This window comes from Pempheris klunzingeri, chromosome 2 (assembly GCF_042242105.1).
Source record: "Pempheris klunzingeri isolate RE-2024b chromosome 2, fPemKlu1.hap1, whole genome shotgun sequence".
In the NCBI taxonomy this organism is placed as follows: Eukaryota; Metazoa; Chordata; class Actinopteri; order Acropomatiformes; family Pempheridae; genus Pempheris; species Pempheris klunzingeri.
In genome coordinates, this window is record NC_092013.1 from 12,162,121 (window position 1) to 12,186,125 (window position 24,005).

The 24,005-nt window shown below is 41.1% G+C and overlaps 2 protein-coding genes across 2 annotated transcripts in view; one reads left to right on the forward strand and one right to left on the reverse strand.

Annotated features, from left to right (window-relative positions):
• The first annotated feature begins 6,345 nt into the window (after positions 1-6,345).
• Positions 6,346-9,226, forward strand: LOC139210715 (parapinopsin-like). The gene is made up of 4 exons (XM_070840851.1): positions 6,346-6,676; positions 6,922-7,250; positions 8,156-8,398; positions 9,104-9,226. Exons 1-4 carry the CDS (start codon positions 6,346-6,348, stop codon positions 9,218-9,220), a joined length of 1,020 nt encoding a protein of 339 aa, XP_070696952.1. The 3' UTR covers positions 9,221-9,226.
• Positions 9,227-12,415: 3,189 nt separating this feature from the next.
• Positions 12,416-24,005, reverse strand: part of cacna1da (calcium channel, voltage-dependent, L type, alpha 1D subunit, a) — a 53,682-nt gene continuing 42,092 nt past the window's right edge. Inside the window, exons 32-49 of the mRNA XM_070843411.1 lie at positions 23,613-23,645; positions 22,541-22,669; positions 22,382-22,447; positions 22,199-22,290; positions 21,924-22,083; positions 21,380-21,507; positions 21,175-21,271; positions 20,958-21,060; positions 20,671-20,772; positions 18,865-18,998; positions 17,901-18,017; positions 17,070-17,458; positions 15,219-15,245; positions 14,395-14,523; positions 14,131-14,270; positions 13,431-13,537; positions 12,862-13,179; positions 12,416-12,721 (exon numbers count right to left, since the gene is read on the reverse strand). Of these exons, the coding sequence (XP_070699512.1) occupies positions 12,416-12,721; positions 12,862-13,179; positions 13,431-13,537; positions 14,131-14,270; positions 14,395-14,523; positions 15,219-15,245; positions 17,070-17,458; positions 17,901-18,017; positions 18,865-18,998; positions 20,671-20,772; positions 20,958-21,060; positions 21,175-21,271; positions 21,380-21,507; positions 21,924-22,083; positions 22,199-22,290; positions 22,382-22,447; positions 22,541-22,669; positions 23,613-23,645 (2,577 nt within the window). The remainder of the gene's footprint in view (positions 12,722-12,861; positions 13,180-13,430; positions 13,538-14,130; positions 14,271-14,394; positions 14,524-15,218; positions 15,246-17,069; positions 17,459-17,900; positions 18,018-18,864; positions 18,999-20,670; positions 20,773-20,957; positions 21,061-21,174; positions 21,272-21,379; positions 21,508-21,923; positions 22,084-22,198; positions 22,291-22,381; positions 22,448-22,540; positions 22,670-23,612; positions 23,646-24,005) is intronic.

The following is a 24,005-nucleotide window of genomic DNA, read 5'->3' on the forward strand; positions in this document are numbered from 1 at the left end:
TAAGGAATGTAGTTGGGTGGTACATCAGGTTGACTTCTTTAAGCCCCAAGATCAGATAAAAGTTGGCAAAGGCGCCTTTAAGCTGTACGATAAAGTAAATCTTTCACACACACACTGATGTATCTAAACAAATAAAAATCAAAGTGTCACTAGTAATAGTTTTTTTTTTTTTTTTGAAATCCATTTCCTCCCTCCGCAGCGGAGGACAAATATCTTTATTCCTTACTACAGGTACTGTTTTAGAAATTCACTTGTCATTATCTACCTACCTTGATCATAAATATAAGAATCAAAATAACTGAAATGCTTCAATAATAGTGAAGAAAACACATCCACCAAATTGCATGCGAGTATGTCAGTGACTGAATATTGATCAGTTTAGCACTTCAGCCATTCTAAACCTTTCCCATCTAGCTGCATACGCTCTTATACTGGTCACTGATTTGTGCAATTAATATTTCCACCACATAATGATGTTTCACAGCAGGTTTAAATTATACAATAATTCAAATTGATCTTTGAAACTGAGAGCTACTTCATGGGTACTGAGTCATACGAAGGGCTACCAGTTTGTCACACTCCTCTGAAATAACAAATTTGCTCAGTTTGCCTTTAGTTATGTATTATTATTAATGTTTAATGATACTCATCCATGTGAAGACACTGATCACGTTAGTGATTTCTCATAATAATGATCAACAATGACTTAACAAGGTGGGAAACAGATAATATCAACATTACACATTTAATTTCTATTAATCTCAGCAATTGTTTACATTTTTTCGCCGGCCTCGTGAAAAAAGACTGCTGCTTACCCAAAGCTGCCTTTAGCTCACGGGCTTTTTCTGCCCGTAGCGCGCTTCCCGGTGGGCAGTTAGCATGCTAGTTAGCATGGTAGCTAGCATGCTAGCTTTGTGACACGTAGTGAAGCGTCTCTCCACATTGTGCCGCTTTGTCGTCGCCACAGTCGCCCCGCAAATGAGACACATGCAGTTTTCTTCCACAGTAGTAAAAAAAGAACTCTTCCTCCCATTCACTGTGAAAATTATGAGTTTTCTTTCTTTTTTCTGCCATGTTTTTTGGGTTAGAAACCGCATCCAGCTCCCCATCTTCGCTGCCCCCGCTAGCTTACTCTACACAAGCGTCATGCGCACAAGACTGACCTTTGAACTAGAAGAGGTCAGAGTTCACCTAAAACTATCTAAACTAATTCTTTTATTTTTAAGATATTGTCATTTTCAAATCTATATAAATGATTAAAAGTGTGATTAAAAAAGAATAGCAACAGAAAAAAATAAAATTTTAGACGCAGCTCACTGGTGAGTTGTGCTATTTTTAGAACAGGCCTGTGGGCGACTCATGTGGTCCTTAGGGGTGACCTGGTGCCTGCTTTAGATCATGCTCACCAACACCAGCTTTAACCATAGCTTAAATCACCCATAAGCAGAGGTGGGACCAAGTCATTGTTTTGCAAGTCACAAGTAAGTCTCAAGTCTTTGCCCTCGAGTCCCAAGTCAAGTCTCAAGTCAAGACCGACAAGTCTCAAGTCAAGTCCCAAGTCCTACCATTTGAGTTTCAAGTCCTTTCGAGTCCTTTTAACAACAGAGAAATAATATTTACACAGATCATGTATGCTACAACATTTGTATTTATTCAAACCTTTTTTAGCAAGAACATTGTTCAAACACATTTGAAAGAAACAAATGCAAATGTAATTTGCACAAAAAGTGCTGACATTGTATTTCCATAGCATACTGCACTATAACTAGTTGCACAGCAGTTTCTGTCCTGTATTGTATTGATCTCACATCATATTGCAAAACAGTTTTCACCTTCAACTAGACAGGCCCTTTTACTTTACTTAACTTAAATCTAGCCTTAACCTTTTCTTAGCCCTATAAGCTAGTGTTAGCTTAACTTACCGTTCTTTGTGCAGCTTCAAATGTCGAACAAAGTTGGAAGTTGTTGCGTCTCCGCATGTTTTACATACTGCGATTCGTTTTTTGTCGACCACCTCGTAGTTTTTATACCCAAATGAAACTATCTTTGGTATCATTTTTGCCAACTGGCGCGCTGCTTTATCCGCTTCATTGGTTGTCCTGTAATTTGATTGGTTGGATGCTGTCGGATCAAAACAACGTGGATCTAATTTGATTGGATGTTGTGCCGACAGCGCACTTGCTCAGGTACACACACACACACACACACACACACACACACACACACACACACACACACACACAGATATAGATACAGTGGGGCAAAAAAGTATTTAGTCAGCCACCAATTGTGCAAGTTCTCCCACTTAAAAAGATGAGAGAGACCTGTAATTTTCATCATAGGTACACTTCAACTATGAGAGACAGAATGGGGGGAAAGAATCCAGGAAATCACATTGTAGGATTTTTAATGAATTAATTGGTAAATTCCTCGGTAAAAAAAGTATTTGGTCACCTACAAACAAGCAACATTTCTGGCTCTCACAGACCTGTAACTTCTTCTTTAAGAGGCTCCTCTGTCCTCCACTCGTTACCTGTATTAATGGCACCTGTTTGAACTCGTTATCAGTATAAAAGACACCTGTCCACAACCTCAAACAGTCACACTCCAAACTCCACTATGGCCAAGACCAAAGAGCTGTCAAAGGACACCAGAAACAAAATTGTAGACCTGCACCAGGCTGGGAAGACTGAGTCTGCAATAGGTAAGCAGCTTGGTGTGAAGAAATCAACTGTGGAAGCAATTATTAGAAAATGGAAGACATACAAGACCACTGATAATCTCCCTCGATCTGGGGCTCCACGCAAGATCTCACCCCGTGGGGTCAAAATGATCACAAGAACGGTGAGCAAAAATCCCAGAACCACACGGGGGGACCTAGTGAATGACCTGCAGAGAGCTTGGACCAAAGTAACAAAGGCTACCATCAGTAACACACTACAGTCGTATGAAAAAGTTTGGGCACCCCTGACAATTTCCATTATTTTCATTTCTAAATCATGAGGTGTTTGGATCAGCAATTTCATTTTGATTTATCAAATAACTGATGGACACAGTAATATTTCAGTAGTGAAATGAGTTTTATTGGATTAACAGAAAATGTGCAATATGCATCAAAACAAAATTAGACAGGTGCATAAATTTGGGCACCCCAACAGAAAAATCACATCAATATTTGGTAGAGCCTCCTTTTGCCAAAATAACAGCCTCTAGACGGTTCTTATAGCCCCTAATCAGTGTCTGGATTCTGGATGAAGGTATTTTCGACCATTCCTCCTTACAAAACATCTCCAGTTCAGTTCGGTTTGATGGTTGCCGAGCATGGACAGCCCGCTTCAAATCATCCCACAGATTTTCAATAATATTCAGGTCTGGGGACTGGGATGGCCATTCCAGAACATTGTACTTGTTCCTCTGCATGAATTCCTGAGTAGATTTTGAGCAGTGTTTTGGGTCGTTGTCTTGTTGAAATATCCAGCCCCGGCGTAACTTCAACTTTGTGACTGATTCTTGAACATTATTCTCAAGAATCTGCTGATATTGAGTGGAATCCATGCGACCCTCAACTTTAACAATATTCCCAGTACCAGCACTGGCCACACAACCCCACAGCATGAAAAAAAAACCTCCACCAAATTTTACTGTGGGTAGCAAGTGTTTTTCTTGGAATGCTGTCTTCTTTTGCCGCCATGCATAACGCCCCTTGTTATGACCAAATAACTCAATCTTTGTGTCATCAGTCCACAGCACCTTATTCCAAAATGAAGCTGGCTTGTCCAAATGTGCTTTTGCATACCTCAAGCGACTCTGTTTGTGGCATGTGTGCAGAAAAGGCTTCTTCCGCATCACTCTCCCATACAGCTTCTCCTTCTGCAAAGTGCGCTGAATTGTTGAACGATGTACAGTGACACCATCTGCAGCAAGATGATGTTGTAGGTCTTTGGAGGTGGTCTGTGGGTTGTCTTTGACCGTTCTCACCATCCTTCGCCTTTGCCTCTGATATTTTTCTTGGCCTGCCACTTCTGGCCTTAACAACAACTGTGCCTGTGGTCTTCCATTTCCTCACTATGTTCCTCACAGTGGAAACTGACAGCTGAAATCTCTGAGATAGCTTTTTGTAGCCTTCCCCTAAACCGTAACATTGAACTATCTTTGTTTTCAGGTCATTTGAGAGTTGTTTTGAGGCCCCCATGTTGCCACTCTTCAGAGGAGATTCAAAGAGAAGAACAACTTGCAATTGGCCACCTTAAATACTTTTTCTCATGATTGGATGCACCTGTCCATGAAGTTCAAGGCTTAATGAGCTCACCAAACCAATTTTGTGTTCCAATTTATCAGTGCTAAGTAGTTACAGGTATTCAAATCAGCAAAATGACAAGGGTGCCCAAATTTTTGCACAGCCTATTTTTCACATCTTATACAATTTCATACAACTTAATATTGCTACACTAAAAATCTTTGTCTGGAAAATACCCCATTACTTAGCTTTTATTAGAAAATGAATGGCATGCCACTGTGAGCGTTTTCTGTGCAGACAGAGTAAATTATTATGCAGCCTCAGAGGGGTGCCTGAACTTTTTCATACGACTGTACGCTGCCAGGGACTCAAATCCTGCAGTGCCAGACGTGTCCCCCTGCTTAAGCCAGTACATGTCCAGGCCCGTCTGAAGTTTGCTAGAGAGCATTTGGATGATCCAGAGGAGGATTGGGAGAATGTCATATGGTCAGATGAAACCAAAATAGAACTTTTTGGTAAAAACTCAACTTGTCATGTTTGGAGGAGAAAGAATGCTGAGTTGCATCCAAAGAACACCATACCTACTGTGAAGCATGGGGGTGGAAACATCATGCTTTGGGGCTGTTTTTCTGCAAAGGGACCAGGACAACTGATCCGTGTAAAGGAAAGAATGAATGGGGCCGTGTATCGTGAGATTTTGAGTGAAAACCTCCTTCCATCAGCAAGGGCATTGTAGATGAAACGTGGCTGGGTCTTTCAGCATGACAATGATCCCAAACACACCGCCCGGGCAACGAAGGAGTGGCTTCATAAGAAGCATTTCAAGGTCCTGGAGTGGCCTAGCCAGTCTCCAGATCTCAACCCCATAGAAAATCTTTGGAGGGAGTTGAAAGTCAGTGTTGCCCAGCGACAGCCCCTAAACATCACTGCTCTAGAGGAGATCTGCATGGAGGAATGGGCCAAAATACCAGCAACAGTGTGTGAAAACCTTGTGAAGACTTACAGAAAACATTTGACCTCTGTCATTGCCAACAAAGTATTGAGATGAACTTTTGTTATTGACCAAATACTTATTTTCCACCATAATTGCAAATAAATTCTTAGATAAATAAATAAATAAATTCCAGAAAATCAGACAATGTGATTTTCTGGATTTTTTTTCTCATTCTGTCTCTCATAGTTGAAGTGTACCTATGATGAAAATTACTGGCCTCTCTCATCGTTTTAAGTGGGAGAACTTGCACAATTGGTGGCTGACTAAATACTTTTTTGCCCCACTGTATATAGCGGTCCATGTCAACATACTTTTTAATCTTTGGGTTTGGGGAAAGTAGCAAGTCTTTTCTAGTCAAAAGGGTCAAGTCCAAGTGAAGTCACGAGTTATTGATGTTAAAGTCCAAGTCGAGTTGCAAGTCTCTTTACATTTTGTCAAGTTGAGTCTAATTCAAATTCATCAAATTCATGACTCGAGTCCAAGTCATGTGACTCAAGTCCACACCTCTGCCCATAAGTCTGATCCATGTGTAGACGCCTTGCTGGCACCAAGCATGACTTCATGATGACTTTTTTTATCTATTTGTTTTCACTTTAATAGTGTAAATGTACTGTGGTCGAGATCTGTTGCTGTAACACCTGCTCTATAAATAAGTTGTGGTGACCTGGTACTGATTAAACTTTCACTGACCCCTGGACAGAAAGACGGAGAGAAAGAATGTGATGAGAGATGAGTGACGCTCATCAATCTTTACTGCCGTTACTACATGTTGTGACATACCTCCTCTGTGCATTTCTCAGAAAGCTCTTTATCACTCAGGAGTGGTCAGAGAGTTTATTGTGTTTTTTGCACTTGCCTAGTGAACTCCTGGTGAGGAACACTGTGGGTCATCCTGATTAAGTGCCTTTACAATCAAGCAAAAGGTGGTGGTGGGGGATCAAGGATCATCGTTTGGAGGAATTACTCTTTGTTAAATCCCAATCTGGAGGATTTATTCTTAGTCTCTCTCTGGGCATCTAATCTCAGCTTTCACACTTGAGCAGTGAGATATTGAACATCTTGAATCTCCAGGACGAGAAGAAACTACCGGGCCACTTTTTAAAGCTTTGCATCCATGCAACCATCTGTCTTTTTCCCGAATGCTTCCTCCTACGTGGGCCCCCATGCGGAGCCCCCTCTGTCACGCACTGGCTTCATCATTCTCTCCATCATTATGGCCATTTTCACCGGTCCGGCCATCGTACTCAACGCTACAGTGATCATTGTGTCTCTCATGCACAAGCAGCTGAGGCAGCCGCTCAATTATGCTCTGGTGAACATGGCTGTGGCTGACCTGGGCACAGCCATGACTGGAGGCGTGCTGTCTGTGGTCAACAACGCCCAGGGGTACTTCTCCCTGGGAAGAACAGGCTGCGTGATGGAGGGCTTCGCTGTGTCCTTGTTTGGTGAGTGAAAGGAGGAGCACAGGACAGGTTAAGTAGTTCTTTAACTGCTCATTGTGTCACAGAATTTTAGTATAACGTGAATATTATTTCATCTTTTGTCCTGTTATTTTGTAATGCTAACACTTGTTTTTTGCTTGTCAATCATTTAACAGGACAGCACACTATAATTTTCATGTTATCATAGGACAATATTCAGCAGGAACTCATGTGTTCCGCTGACTTTGCCTTCCCTCACTTGTCTGCAGGCATCACATCTCTGTGCACAGTTGCCCTCATCGCAGTGGAGAGGATGTTTGTTGTATGTAAACCGTTGGGGCATATAACCTTTCAAAAGAAGCATGCATTTGGAGGTATTGCGTTATCCTGGCTGTGGTCCCTCACATGGAACTTACCGCCCCTGTTTGGCTGGGGCAGGTATGAGCTAGAGGGTGTCGGGACGTCCTGTGCACCAGACTGGCACAACAGAGACCCTCAAAATGTCTCCTACATCCTGGCTTACTTTGCGGTGTGCTTTGCCGTCCCCTTTGCCACGATCTTGGCGTCCTACACAAAGCTATTGTGGACACTGCACCAGGTGAGAATTTATACATCTGGCTTCATCAGGACATTTACTCAAGTACAAGTTTGAGACATTTCAGTAAAGATATACTTTACCTTTTTCTCTGCTACATTCATCTGACAGCTGCAGTCGGTAGTTATTTTTCAAATAAGATGTAACATCAGAAAAGTTTGTAAAATACAGTGAATTCTTAAAGATTAGACTTGTAGCTCCTGACCTTAAAAAAAAGGTCAAGATTTTATTTATTCATGACTGTTGGAGGCCGAAAGAGGTAAAATTATTGAATATATTACCAAAAAGAATGCAAATTTGTGTGGCAAACATTTTTGTCTCTGTGTGTGTTTTTTCGTCTTTGCTCTCCCATTAATCATCTCATGACCCCTCAGTTTTCTCTTTGGGAACCACTGGACTAAACTACATAACTGCATGTTCAGATTTAGCTCCACCTCTTCCACACAAATTGACTTAGTGTATCTGTATTAACAATTTCATAATGTGATTTATATCAGTATATCACTCTCATGGGGCTATTTTATTTTTCATACTTAAGGCACATTTAAGTGATAATATTTCTGTACTTTTAGTTAAGTAGGATTCTGTATGCAGTACTGCACTTCTGATGGAGTGTTTCCACATTGTTGTGTTGGTAGTTTTGCTGATAAAGAATATTTCTCCTGCCACTGAACATACTGTGTGTAGTGGACAGTTTGTGTATTTTGCAATAGGTTCATCTGTTAGTTTTCTGCTTTGTAGTTTACCATTTTTCCCATGATGCACCGTGCATCCAGGAGACCAGAGACATGAAATGAGAGATGATACATCGAAATAGTGGCACTCTGTCGGTATCACACCAGACACTTTGCAGTCATGTGGTATGTATATGTCAATGGACCTGCTTTTGTCAACATTTTGTGTTACAGGTATCAAATATGGACTGTGTGGAAGGAGGAGCAGCAGCTAAAGCAGAGATGAAGGTGGCGACCATGGTGGTTCTGATGGTCCTGACATTTCTCGTCAGCTGGCTGCCTTATGCCAGCCTGGCCATGCTGGTTGTCTACAACCCTGATGTGGAGATTCACCCGCTGGTGGGCACAGTGCCAGTTTACCTGGCCAAGAGCAGCACTGTGTACAATCCCATCATCTACATCTACCTCAACAAACAGGTACTGTGACGCCACTTACGGATAATAACTGAGTTCAGTCAGATATAATGAACAAATTGTGGGTAGAAAATCCTGCTGTGTAACAGATCTAAAATACTTTTTGCTGTTTTGGGATGTCAGCACCATCTAGTGGTATTTATAGACAGTAAATTTAATATGAGGACAGGAATGTCTGTTTGTGTTGTAATTGGGATTAAAGGCAGAACTACAGTGAAATGTAACAATAGCTCTTTGTTTTATTATAAATAATCAATAATTTTATCAAAATTAAGTTTTCAACTACTCTTAAGTTTTTCATAGAATGACTTTATTTATATTTAATTTAGATTAAAATTTTATTTTATTTAATTTAAATGATCTACATAACCGTAACTGTCCCTATTTAGCATTTCTAAAGACTACATAAACACTCAATCAATGGCGTAAAACACAGTATAATGTAGTCAGCAGGGGTGAGCTCATTTTTAGTGTCTATTGATAAACCATACTTGTCAACAATTATGGCTGCTTCTATAAAGACATATTTTATATTATTACAACTGTGTCACAACTACATTAACAAACATGTGCATAATTTATATGATTTGAAGTTATGTTTGCATGTACAACAATGCACCTTGTCTGAAGATGTCTGAATGTTAAGTAATACATTAAAATAGAGATGGTGTGATATGTTTATGTGATGGCTCATTTTGCTTTCTACAGTTTCGTAAATACGCAGTGCCCTTCCTGCTGTGTGGGAGAGAGCCCTCGCTGGAGGATGAGACATCAGACATGGCAACGACTGTGGAGACTGCAATCGGCAAAGTGTCTCCTGCCTGAAATGTACACACACCTACAACCATCCATTAAAGACATTTTTGCCTGAAATGTGTATAATTCAGTTCACACATCCTTTTAACCACCTGTGACACCATCAGTAAAACTATAAATACACTGTTTATGATTTACATTTCTAGTGGATATGAAGATTTCTTTAAAAGTCATGGGTAAAAACGTAGTGGTGCTGAAAACAGAATGCAAATGAATGAGAACGGTAATTCAGCATAAGTTTATTCAATAATGATCAATAGAAAATAAAATATCAGTATCGATTCAAATAAAGTAAAGGCCAAAATAAAATGAAAAATACAAAAAAATGTATTGATACAAAACCTAGAAGGTTATAGTAAAGCATTTTGCTACTAAGAGAAATGATGTTTACTGAATAAAAACATTAAGGAGCAAATATCAAGACTTTCAAGTAGAGAACATTACCATGGGTCTTTCCATACGTTTGTACATATTTTACATTATCTTCTATTTTAATACAGCTTTCAGAACATTAATAGTTGTAATAGTAATTATAATCATAACAATATGAAGAAAACTAATAGAAATGTTCAAATCAATATGTGTTTCTCTGTAAACTGGTACTTTACCATTTTATTTTTTTTCCCTACCCGCGAACAGAGAAACAGTGCACCTTGAAAATATTTTTTAATACTCTTTCATTCCCAGCATTGTAAGGTGAGGTGTAAATGACAAATATAGATTCCACTAAACCATACACACAGTCACAAAAAGTACAAAATTGTCTCACCTTAATACACAAATCTGTTTAGAAAAAGGAGAAACAAAAGCACTATACAGTTACTTGTGCAAAGACAAACAGCTATGTGCTAATATTTAAATTCCATTGGTATAGACTGAACCAAATCATTATTTTCTTTTTTCAGGAATCCCTGACATGAGGTAAAAGTAAGTTCTTTTTATCTTTAGTTTAACACAACTTTTAAAAGTGTTTACAAAATAATGCATATCTTCAGTTCATCAGTACTGTAATTGCTACGAATAGTACAATGTGCCTGTTATGTGCATTGGTCCTTTTATATGACAGTCATCAACAAAAGGACTAGAACACATTTTTTTTTTTACTCACAAACAATTCAAAGAGCCCTTTCAATGTGCACACAAAATGGAAAACCTACATTTTCATGACAGTATTCGGTTGAATTAGAGTACAGTACGCACTCGCCTACAAATCAAACACTCATGAACAACAGATCACATTAACCCTAAATATTCTTGGTGCTAATTCAAACTCTCCATGGTAACGCCTGAAAAGGCCCACTTCAGTTCATTTTGTCAAGTATCCGTATTGTAATAGATAAACAAATGATAATTGATAAAAACTGAAAGATATTTTGTCGTATTTGTTCCACTTTGTGGGCTTCAATTGCTCCTTTTCATGCATCCAAGGTTAGTTTTCCCTCTTGGCCTCATTAATAAGTATGATTAGGGGAAAAACACAAAGTCAAGGTTCAACCCTACCTAATCTCTTTCAAAGACTCCACTGTGGGACACTGTGACAGACAGGTAAGTTGAGACAATGATATGTTGTCACCGTTGCCTAACGAGGTATACTGTATGCAGGAACCAGGCAGGCTGAGAGAGAAAGGGACGGGGGGGTTAGTATTGCTTAGCCTCTCTCCAGCATCCTGACACCAGGACACCCTCTGTCCTTCCTCCTTCAACACGTTGGACTGTTTCTGACATTTGGATGTGTGCATGTGTCTGCTGCCACCGCAGGCTCCGAGGCCTCACACATTACATGAAGGCTAAGATGTGATTGCCAAGATTCAGTACAAAGGTTTAATGGAATTACACCGTGAACAACGAGGAGTAAATCCCAGCACAAGCTATGAGAAATATGAATTTATCCCTGTTATTACCATCTACCATTATTCTTTCTTTCAGCAGCAAAAAGGCATTTCAGTAGGGGCTGACGAAACTTAGGTTTGACTCTGAAACCAACTAAAAAAGCAGCATTGTTAATGCACTATGCATTTTAGATTCTTGTGCATGCCCTGCACAAAATATGCAAACAAATGTGGTCATCACATCTGTATAAAATTTCATCCTTGAGGCTTGCCTTCTAAACATGCTCCTTTAAAGGGGGCTTGACCTTATGCAACTGGTGTTGGTTAACTGAAGTAACATATGTACTCCTATGCTAGAAAATCTAAGCCATTTGCATATCTTGTGCAGTAGTGTTCTAACACAAGCAGAACGTCTTAAAAATGCTGTTTTTATAGGCAAAATAAAGGGTGCGTATTAGCAAAAAAAATAAAAGGCAAATGAATATCTGAATATTGTACCTAATAAAATAATGCATGTCTGCTTTTATAGCATAACAGGAGTCACAAGGGTCCATATTGCTGATCTTTTAAATGATACATAATTACAAAATATAGAATATCTCTTTACAAAGTTTCTTTTGTTATATAATACAATTTACAGCATATCAACTATGAAATATTAATCAGGCTATTCTAAAATTTTAAAATAACCTGCCTGCTAGTGCATTTATCACAAATGCGTTTGTCGCTTCAAAAGTACATATCTCAAGTTGAATGATGCTATAAGTAGGACAGTTAGTTCCTGCATAATCTGGTCCAAATCCTCGGGTGCTCTTCACTCTCTGACTCAGCTGCAGCAATCGTTTAACGGTCTGTTCTAACAACAAAGGGATCAAGTTACGTTAACGACTAACGGGAGGAGATATGCCTTTCTATGCTTGCATTGAAAACTTGCATGATATGCCAAACCTTAATAAAGTGACCGAGGTAATGACATCGTACATCTGATTGTCATCACCCTTAGAGACCCGCCCTAGAGAGTATCTCACACCTTCGCCAATTGGTCCATCTTTCACTGGCATCAATGTCCTCATCTCTGATTGGCTGCTGGCCGAACCTGTATGTCACCTCCAGGTCAAGGCCTTTGACAGGAGGGTGAAGTCAGTCCCTCTGTGCTCAGCAGGGTGGTATCTGGCTCTGTGCTGTGACCTCCTTTGCTGGCAGGTGGAGAACAACTAAATGAACGGGACTAATGTGTCTCTCTTCTGTATGCCTTTTCTCTTCAATGTAAAAGGCACTTCTTTTGGTCAGAGCCAACAGATGCATTTCTTTTTTTTTAAAATTTTCACTGATATAGTCTGACATGGTTCAAATACTCAGATTTCTCCAGCCGCTGCTATAAAGTTGTGATGCAGATCATCTCGTCTGCCAGGTCCTCCTCATAAGGAGCTCTTGGTTCTGTCTCTGGCTCCTCGTCGCTGTAGCTGGCTGCGGCGTCCTGCAGTTCATAGTCCCTTGGAGTCAGAAGGGGGAACACGTTGACCCCGTTGACGCTCGGGGCAATCCCTCCATTCAGCAGGTGACTGGCTGCACTCTCCATCTCATCTATTGTCATCTCACAGGCATCTGCTATTTCGTGCTTTGTGGCAGCGACAAACTTGGGATCCTTGGCATATCTCCCGAGACCCTCTGATATCAGAACCTGCTCGACAGAATATGAGGAAAAAAATATGTTATTGTGAATTTCTGCAATGATTTTTTTTGTTTTGCAGTGTTCATCTAAAAATGTGCCTGTGAGATAAAATAATTTGGTCAGGCACATCTCTCCTCTCTCAAACTCACTGCTTCCACAAGGCTGGTGGCGCTGCCTCTCTTCTGGTGGTACTGGTTATGGTACTCCGGTGGCACCTGCAGGTGGACGGGTGAGTACGTCCTCTGGGAGAACTCCGGGTCGTCTGTGTACCAGGAGCTCTTGCGCACCGACACTTGGCTGCTAGCAGCACTCTCCCTGTGTGGGTGGTCCACACGGATGAGAGGAGTGTAGTACGGTGACTGGTCTTTACTGGCCGGGGTGGCAGGGGGAGTGGCCCAAGAGCGGGTGGAGCGGGTCGGGGAGAGACGGTGGGCTCTGCTGGAGTCCAGGCCTGCTACAGCCATAACCTGACGGGTCAGGAGAGACAAATGAAACTTCACAAGCTGAAACTTCACAAGCTTCCTCTTGTGGCTGAATACACAGTACTAACAACACCTACTACTCCAGGAGGATGTGTGAAATATTAGAAATAAGATATGCTTGTATAAATTTAGAGGTGGAGGAGTAATAAAGTACTTCAAAAATGGCCAAAATGTGACACAGTGTTCTTACAATGTGAGTGAGCAAACAGAACATGTGAGACAGGTGCCTGTGTTACCTGGTGCTGCATGAGGTGCAGTGGCAGAGCAGTGCGCTGATGTGGAAGCTCGTCCTGGCTACTTTGCCTGCGCAGACACTCAAAGTTGAAGGATGGCCTCCTGTGACCTGAACGAGTCATGAGTGGACCAGTGAGTGAACTCATGCAGCCAGCATGCAACGTTGCCAACGCTCAAAGAACATGAGACTGGGTGAGTGGGTACATTACACGGTGAGTGTTACATGTGTTAGTATGGTTGCATTTGGTAGAGTGACAAAGAAAGCTGTTTTATGGCTCCTTTGATCCAGAGCTGCGTATGCAACATAATTTACTGTTGGTTTATAGTTTGTTTACAACCTGCTTTTTATTGCTTCGGGCAAATTAATGCAACATCAGCCATCTGGACATCTTGATTCGAACAGTTGTGCTGTAAACGATTAACAAAAACTAACAAAGCCACCTGTATAAGAGCCTAATTCAGGAATATTTATTTATATCTAAATATTTCATTATATTTGCTTCTATTCTTCATATATTATGTTTAATTAAGAAAAAATATATCAATTATATTTTATTTCTGTGTTACTGGTGATGCTGTGCCAGCTCAAGGTTCACAAACTGCGGGAAACCAATATTTGAATCTACTTAGAAAACCACACGTATATATATACATGTATAATGTAAACATGTAACTGCTGCAGGATACAAGAGAGTAAGGTACCTTGAGGTGTGGCAGGAAGCAGCCGTCTCTTTGGTGACCTCCGTGAGTCTCGGTAGAGTGGCTGCTCGTCGTCGTCATAGTAACTGTCAGGGTGATGGTAACCTTTGGGAGTCTCATACTCTGTGTCACTGTTCTGATACCTGTCAGCATGTACAAAAAGCATGTTGGAGAGCAATGATTTGGCACACATTATCCCCAAACCCATTCATTTTGGTCACATTTCTGGTTCTTTATACACCGTTAAACAGCAATAAACAGCAATACCTGTCCCCGGACAGCATGCTGTCGTCCTCATAAAACTCCTCTCCGCTGTAATACTCCGCAGAGAAGCGGTCTTCATCAAACTCCTCCTCTCTGCGGATGGTGGGGTGGTGTCCATCCACTCCATGGGACCTGATGAGAGGTCAGGGCGCAGGGGTCAGAGTGTGCACACTGCTGCTGTTCAGAAGTGTTACTGGAATAGGGCCATGCACTGCCATGCAGACGCAAGCCTCCAGGGGGCAGCGATGCAACTGAACACCCTCATAAATATTAATCACAGCCAAACCAGGACGACAGGCAGAAATCTTGGGCTAAAGAGCATCACTATGTCATCTAAACATCCCATCCACTTTCAGGTCCTTCATTAAATTAATCAAAACACAGATTTCTTCAGGTTAGGAGTGAATTAAGTGTAGGACTTTTTTGGGGATGTGAGCATAAAACAGAACTAGTAGTAATAATAACTATGATTTTTGAAAACATTCTCATACATTTCCTTGTTTACGAGCATCTGGGTCCTTCTTCCAAGCAAGCACGTCATTTTGACACATGCATAAAGCAGGGCTGCTCTCAGCGATATGCTGGCCACTAATATTGATGTTGTTGTTATTTCTCCTTTTACTTTGACACAGCCATGTCATAAGAGAGGCTGATGATAACCAGACAAATGACTGGCCAGCATATAGCACATTAACAGTGACTTAGCAAGGATGCAACCATTCACCGATCCAAAACCAAGTCAAAACAAAGCAAATAAACATAAACATAGAGTCCGTCTTTTGCTGTTGAGACATACTGCTGGAGCCAAACCTAGAAAAACAACATACCTAACATAGGTCTCATAGTAGCGCCTTCTGTCCAAGAAAGCAGAGGGATGGTTGAGAGAAAGCATTTTGGTTAGGAAGGAGAAAGGGAGGACAGAACACAGAGAAAAGGGTGGAGAAAGTGTGACATATATATCATACAGTATATGAAACATATACAGCATTCTCATATATATGTATGAGGAGGAGAGAGCGTGATGGTGGACATCGACTCCAGTGTTGGTTGACAATTCCATTTTCTATTCTTAAGATAAGAACCAAACCACACTAAAAATCATTTCTCTTACTTGTAAAGTGGCAGCAATGAAATTGTCCCCCAAACTTATTGGGTACTAAAGAAAAACAGGCCCAATACTGGAGCGGCTGACTAACACATAGCATGGGAAATCAGGAGATAAGTGTACTATTGGTCACTTATGAAATTAACTGTCAGTATGAGCGTAGGCTAGTGATTCATTATGGAGTGAAGGGTTTATAAACGGGAAGGTTTGATAAGAAGCTGGGTCCTGCCTGCGGGAAAAAAACACACTTATGCAACAGATATCGTCCTCAGCTCTTCTCGTTGTAGCGCTCAAGGCATAGAAACTAATATTAATGTTTTTTTTAATTTCCTCATTTATGTGCTGTCACACTAAGATACCATGAAATGAGAAAGAAAGGTGAAATAGTGGAACAAGAAGAGATCTTATACTTCTGTCTCATTTGTCTATCTGCTGAGGTCTTACCCTAACACTTAAATCTGTAATCCATATCTATACTTTAAAACTCTTACACTTGCTGTCAGACGCTTTCATTGCGTCTTATTCTATGTATTCTAATCAGTCATTTTCTGTTGAAGTGTTTAAAGTTAGATGTTAACTGCATCTACTTTCTCTTGGTTTGTCGTGAATGTGACGTGTCCTAAAAATAGCGAGAAAGCCTTGCTTAATAGGAAAAAACACTACCAACTCTGGCATCTTTTCTTCATAAATGTATCTTGAAAAAATGTATCTTAATGAATAAACTCATTTAAACCAAAATCTGTCACAGCATGGGATCTTAAACGATGCTAAATTTTGGTAGATTACATGAGTTACATGAGATAATTGATACCAGTCTCATTTCTGTACAGCAAATTCTGAAGTTACCACCAGCAGTCAGATAGCCTAGCTTAGCATGAACTAAAAACAGCAACAAGATGTAATTTGTTAATAATTGAGATTTAAAGGTGCTTTTAGACTGACTTTATCACCTTTGGACAGAGCCAGGCTAACTGTCTCCCCTTGTTTCCAGTCTTTATGCTAAGCTAGGCTAACTGGCTATAGCTCCATAATGTACCATACAGACATGAGAGTGCTATCAGTCTTCTCATCTAACAGAGCATGTGAGCGAATTTCCTAAATGTCTCACTAACTCTATAAGAAGAGCTAAAACAAAACAACACTTGAATAAAGTTTTGGTTGTAACTTGGAGTGTAACCCATGGTACGATTTGCACTTCAAAAATAAAAGAGATTTTCTATTTTCATGATTGTCTGCATTTAATATTTGACTGAATATTCGTCATTACCTCAAATGTGCTACCTGTGTATGCTACAAATGTGCTACCTGTGTATGCTACAAAGAATTGATCCTTTTATGAATGTTCAGTTTTGACTCTTGCGAAGTGATAAGTTGAGGAAGAAGATCAGGACAAAGATTTTAGCTTTCAGTGTTAGATGCGGTGTGACTAATTTACAGTACGTGTCATTTCTACACATTTGGCAAGTTCAGAAACAAGAACACAACATCAAACTCAGAGACATATCTGACTCTCCATCTATTGTTTGGACCATTTCTACAGCAGATGAAAGGCTGATGATCAGTGTGTGGATACCTTTGACCCTGGGGTGTCCGGGGCTTGTCATAGTCGTAGTAGGAGCTGCGAAGACCTGGGTAGCCATTGGGAGGTGCGTGTTCATAGTAACGATGGTGTCCTCCGTTGGGCAGACTGGACACGTTGGCATTGTTGAGGTTGATGTTGGTGGATTTGGGAGACTTGCCGTAGGAGTTGTGGTGGCGGTGGTGATGGTGGTGGTGGTGATGATGGTGGTTGGGGTGAGACATTGCGTTGGCTCTCGACAGGCGTCCCACTGGCTGCTCCATATGGGCATAGTGAGGTGGGGGCTGCACCTGTAGAGGCCGCTGCGTGGCGTTGGTCTGGTGGCCGTTGGATCGCCGATGACCACCGTTCATGAGATGGTTACCGAAGAGTCCGCCATTACGCTGTGGAGGAACGTTCAAAGTAAAACCTCCAGGGTTTCTACTCCTCACAAAGCAGCAGAACAAATGTGCTATTGATGTTAAGTCTGGGGGCTGATTTTCTTTACAGAAATTGTATGAGCAAAAAGAAGTTCAGAAGCTGGTTTCATGGCACATGACGTGAGCAAAATGAATGCACTGTTTGCAGTTTGTTGGAATTGGAAATGGCGGGAAAAAACAAAGGAAGCCAAAATAAACCAAACAATCAAAAAGCTACATATTGTAGCAATATGAATTAGAGACAGTACATCTACCACATATTTAGCTGATTAATATTTCTCACAGTACATTTCCTTTCATAAGTCACTTTTTTTATATGTGCGTTACCATGACAAATGTTCAACTTGCACAATATTTTAACTTTGCCACACACATTCTTCCTGTCATGCAAAATTAAATCAGTTACCCTATAAATTTCCTCGTCTTCCTCGGGAATAAAGTCTACTAGCTCGTCATCTTGTAGATCACATGATATCGCTCGGCGAATTTCGGGCCCAATATCATGCAGCGTGCGAAGGCCAGCCTGTAACCATGACAATAAGAGGGCTAAACGCTACAGCGGGGACCTTCATCTTACAACTCACAGTACGAAATCTGACATCATACAGCCACAACCACCACACACATACTGAGCATACACACACCTGTGCTGGAGTATGCAACACCTGACATTTACAATACTGACAGACTGTGAGAGATGAGAACACACAGACAGACAAATGTGCTCTCCTGAATGCAACCTGCTGCGAGTATTACTCAGCTGAAATGTCTTGTGCAGCATCCAGCTGTGCTTTGTCTCACTTATGCTGCAGTGAGTGCGGTAAATAACATTTCTGCCTCTGCTTTCCTTTGTAGGTTTACTTTAACCAAATTAGCACAACATACACAAACATGTCATTATTAATAAACTAAAATGTTTACTGTGATATATGGTGATATTTTATATCCATATATCGAACATGATAAGGTAACAGAAATAGCAACAAGCTTTGCATGTGAATTTCATGAATCGATGAGTGAACTGTGATGCACAGAAAACACATGAAATGATGGCTGGAGACGATGACACACGCTTAACATCAACATCTATGATATTTAAAGACACAGAGACACAAATACCAAATTCACACATTGGAAACATATAAATCGCAGTAACAGATTCATACTGTACACCAACATCATGAACGTCCTGCTGGATCATAAACCATAACATTAGCACACTTAATGAAATCTGAATGAAATGTACAAAGACACATTTTACAGACTTGACTCGACAAAATTACAGTGCTCATAAATACATGTTTTCACACGATTTCAAACAACCTCTCTCTCATAACTAACACGCACGTGCAAACACTTGTGAGACTCACCTGTAAGGCGATCGCCGTGTTGTTCTGGGAGGGGTGAGCACCCACCAGGCCTTCCTCTTTACGTTTCTTGAATTTCCTAAAGTAGTCCTGTATCAGGAAGGTGGCATAGAACTTCCCCACGGTTACCTCATCATCTGAGTGAACAGACCACATAAATGCTTCCTGTGTCAGCAGGTCACTACACACAGCACCCTGGGAGAGAGGGAGAGACTCTTCTTCTCCCTTGTCCACTCTCCTTAAAAATGAGGGTCCATCACCTTCAGACTGCAGACAAGTGAGGCACTCTTCAACCCCAATCAACCAAAATGATTTATATTCTGATTATATACATCCATCTTGATGGTGTATATACTGTACCTCTAATTGCACCACTTGAGATCCTTCGCTGTGTTTCAAAAAGAGCAGAAAATCAAATATTTGCTACAATATCTTTGTGTGTTTTGTGTTTTTCTACATGTGAAGAGATGAAAAGAGTGAAATCTCCAACAATCATTATGTTAATGATTGATTTCAAATTGGATGGCTTTAAATGGAGGAATTAATGTTGAAACACCTACAGTATCAATGTGACCATGAAAGCTGTGAGTTTTAACTACTGTAACTTCTCTGTCCCTTCATTCTTAATGCTGCGCTACTGATGAAGAGGACAGAATGAGCAGGATTATGATCAAATAGACTACAAATAAACATGCAGTATGATTAAAAGATACTGCTACAATTAGCATCGATTAGCAGCGTGTAATTAGCAGTGACAAACAGGCTGAAAAATTGACATTAATTTACCTTTGTGACTTGTGACTAATTTGTTCAAATTTTTTTATGTCTTTTCCTGGAGGGAAGGGGGGTGTATGAACCATTTTTTAATGTCTGAGGATGCCATTTAATTTACTACTTTAGCACATGCAAGCAAGCAAAACTACAGTATGCATCATACATGTCAGTATGCTTGTGTGAATTCACCTTTTTCTTTTCATGTACGCCTTTTGTTATACATGATGTGTGCTTACGCAGTAAATAGTGTTCTTAAAACTGAGTTTGGGCATGTTCTTGCGTGTTTTTTTTTTTTTTTTTTTTTACATTTTTATGTATGTGTGTGAGAATCATTCTGAAGCAGGGGTCTGAATCACTTTGAACAAGCACGCTGGGGACAGAGATCGGAGAGAGAGGCAACACTAGTTCCATGCCACCACCCTAAAACAGAACTGCTTCAGAATATTCTGAAGTGCCTCAGAGTTTTGGATACAGAGATATAAAAGTGTGAGAAGAATAAGCTGTCGAAGCTCAAGCAGTGGGAAAAGGACAGTGATTAAGACAGCAGAGAGAGTTAGACAAAGACAGAAAGGAGAGAGACAGATTAAGAAGGCGACAGAGAGAGAGATTAGTGAGAAAGACAGAGCATGCACTTGCACATTGGTCTACAAGGCCATGCAAGCCCAAAGCCCAGCAGACAGTCAGTGGCCTCCATCAGCATCCAGGGCAGGAGGGAGGAGTGTGGATCAAACACACATGGATAAGAAACACACAGCTGAGGGGGCAACCAGGAGAAGATGAGCAGAGCAGAAACAGCATGATACAGCTTTACTTGTGTGTGAGAATTTATGCGTGTGAGTTTTTATTTAAGGACATTGATACGAAAGAGCAGTTTGGAGCTTCCTGTAATTTTACGCAAACAGCATGTGGGCAGCATATGGTGTGTGTGTGATTCTGTGCAAGCTGCTCTAGCGTGGTGGTGTGTGTCAAACTATAACAGAAGGACTGGGAGGTGTATGTGATCTCATTGACAAGACACAAGCTGATTCCACTAACCACCAGCAGGAGGCACCACTTGATCCAGCAGCTTCATGCTGGTTCGCTTCCAGATTTTCTTGATGACTGCTCGCAGCTCTTCATTGGCCTGCTCTAGATTACCTGCACCACAGGGACACAAACATCCCTGAGAAACCAACACTCCAACTCAGCCTTTTCAAATCCACACAAGCTCTGTTACAACCACAGGTAACAGAGAATATTCTGTAATATGAATGCATCAGCAGAGTATTGAATGCATTTTCTAGGAGCAGTTCACTAAAATGTTTTTTATATTTGGCTCATACCTTCTGTTTTGATCTTCAGGGCGGTGCGCACCAGTGCAAACAAAGTGGCGTTAAACATGACCGTGCCGTCGCTGTTCAGAGGCATGTTCATGGCTACCAGCCTCTGAAAGAGGAGGGCGGATAGAGGCCTTTAACATGGTAGAGCAGGCCGGCTGAATGATCAGTATTTGTGTGTGCATTAAGTAAATTAGTTAATAAAAGAAGGGAGGAAAGAGACCTTGCAAGCGACTCTGTGAGGGCACAGTTTGCCGAAGCCAAGAGGAGGCTGGATACGACGAAGGAGTGTTACAACATCCAGATGTTTGATCCTGCCCCTGTATGAGGAAAAATACAGGTATAAGACATTAACTGTGGATATACTTACTGACACAGAAACATGAATGTGAAGTACTTTCAGATACTGTAGGTAATAAAGCACATACTTCGCCTCTGGGTCGTACTCTGACCAAATTCTCTTGAATTCATCGAGGTGGTGTGGACCAAGAATCGACCAATCACGTGTTAGATAGTCAAAGTTGTCCATGATGACGGCCACAAACAAGTTGATAATCTGGAGGGAGTGACACAAGAAAATTGTCTTACATTAATTTGCATTTTCACATGTTAGAAATGGGAAAGTGGTCACATGATCAAGTACAATCCCTATAAATAGAACATTTGTAGTTTCTTGAACTAATCTAATCTAAAAAAACTAGACTAGACAACTAAATCAAAACGAGACCTAGGTTGTTGTGAAATTAGTGATACTGATAGTGGTAATGTTGTACTTTATTGGAAAAGATGGTGCCGTGTTGCTCCTTGCTCTCTCTTTCTAGGTTTTATATTGATTGCACAGATTACTACTGAGTTACAGTCAATTACCACTTTGTTTAGTTCTCTATTTGGAGCCATGTTGTTGATGGAATATCTGCAGAACTGTAACTAATAACTAATAACTAATAGTAAGACAATAGTTTTTGTCTGTACCAAGAAGGCGCAGAGCATGTAGAAGGTGATGAAGTAAATTATTGCAAATCCGCTGCCACACGTCATCTCCTCCCCAGGGCTGTAGTCGGACTCTGGGTCACACAGTTTCCCTGGCATGCAGGCCAACATGATCTCCTGCCACGCCTCTCCAGTGGCACATCTGGGAAACAGAACGGCAGGACAGACACAAATGAATCCCTCATCGAGCAACCCAGAAAATTAAAACCACAGAAAATCATTCCCCTGATGACCTCTGACCCCAAAATCCTACACACCTGAAGAGAAGGAGCACAGCCTGAGGGAAAGTCTGGAAGTTGTTGTTTCTGTTGATGTGTGTGCCGTCCACCATGGCAACCTTTCCAAACACCTGGAGCAGAAATATTGCAATTTAACTGCAGTCTTACCAACTCTGGTAAATCAGAGAGAAAAAACATCTCCTGCCACATTTTGTTACCAACCTGCATGCCAATGACAGCGTAGATGAAGAACAGCATGGCTATCAGAAGAGCAACATACGGCAGAGCCTTCAGGCAAAAGAGAGGTAAGAAAGAAGAAAACCATGAGTGACTTAAATATTAACCCCCAGACATTGATCACATAATTGTACTGCGCCTCACCTGGAAGGATTTGATGAAAGTCCAAAGCAGGGTCCGAATTCCCTCCCCTCTGCTGAGGAGCTTGACCAGCCGCATGACTCGAAACAGACGAAAGAAGGTGATGGAGATGCGAGCGCTGTCCTCTGTGTTCTGTGGGGAAACAGTGCGGAGTCAGAGGCTGGGAGAGCGGCAGCATGTGTGGTGAACACAGAGCACCTGGCTGTGCTTTATAGGATGATCAGGTCTGAACTGAGACCTCAATGCCAGATACATATGGGCTGACAAAGCAGCACTGCATCTTTATGTCTTAGAAAACTACATGCTTAGATAATTGAATTTGAGCATGAATTCATGAATAGTTCACTGGTGTGGGAGCAACATCTCTTCTATACAAGGCTGTAGATTTCTGGTCAAAACAAAATGAAGTAGAGTCTTTAAAGCAGTGTAGCCGCAGCTGATATGTTTCTGTCTGCGTCGAAAGCACTGTCAGGAGCCCTGTCACTGTACAAACCTACAGGGGAGGAAGCAAGGAGGCAGGCATGCTGGAGAAAACCTTGCCATACTTGACAGGACACATCTGCACAAGCATGGCACCCTCAGTCCAGAGTCACTGCATGCGGAGTCACAGTGGGGCCAACCCGAGCGGGTCGGCCAGGAGGTTCACAGGTCAGACCTGGGTGACCTGATCCCAGGGTCATCCATGGGTCACTACCCCACGCAAGAATGGTGGCAGAGACCATGTAGCCGTGTCAACAGTGCAAACGTGAAGGGAGGCCTTAAGCCGCTCCCACCTAACAGGACACGCAGCGTCACGTTTGAGTGACACACTCTCCTTGGAAATAACTCCAAATATTTAGGAAAATGAAAAGCAAATTTTTGGAGGATATATGCAAATGATCAAACAAAACAAATAGGAGAATAAAATGAAAACAAAAAAGAGAATGGAAACATTACCATGAGAAAAATAAACAAAATCGAAATAAGCAATAGATCATAGAAGGTATAGTAGACAACGGAAAAATACCAAACAAAGAAATGTAGATCTAAACATGGCATGACCCTGAAGGGGTGAGGGGGGGGCGGAGCATCTTACCCCCTGCTCATCCACCTGAGGAGTCTCCGTTGGCTTTAAAATCAAAGACCTGTATTAATGACTTGTACAGAGCCCACAAGTCTCACACACATTGGGCCAAACACGTAAACAATACATTTGAAAAGTCTTTATCACACAACGTCAGCACACGTCAGTCAGGACGTAGACAGAACAAAGTCACTACTCTTCTCAGGACAAAACTGTCTTATTGTTTCACTATGACGAAGACAGACATTCATGAATCACTATGTGTATGTACACTTAATATCATGACAGACATAAAACATTATCTTAACACTTTAAAGGACTACCACAAAACAGGTTTACATCTTAACATTCCTTGGTAGGACTTAGCAATTACATGTCAGACTGACAAACAACATAAAATTTACT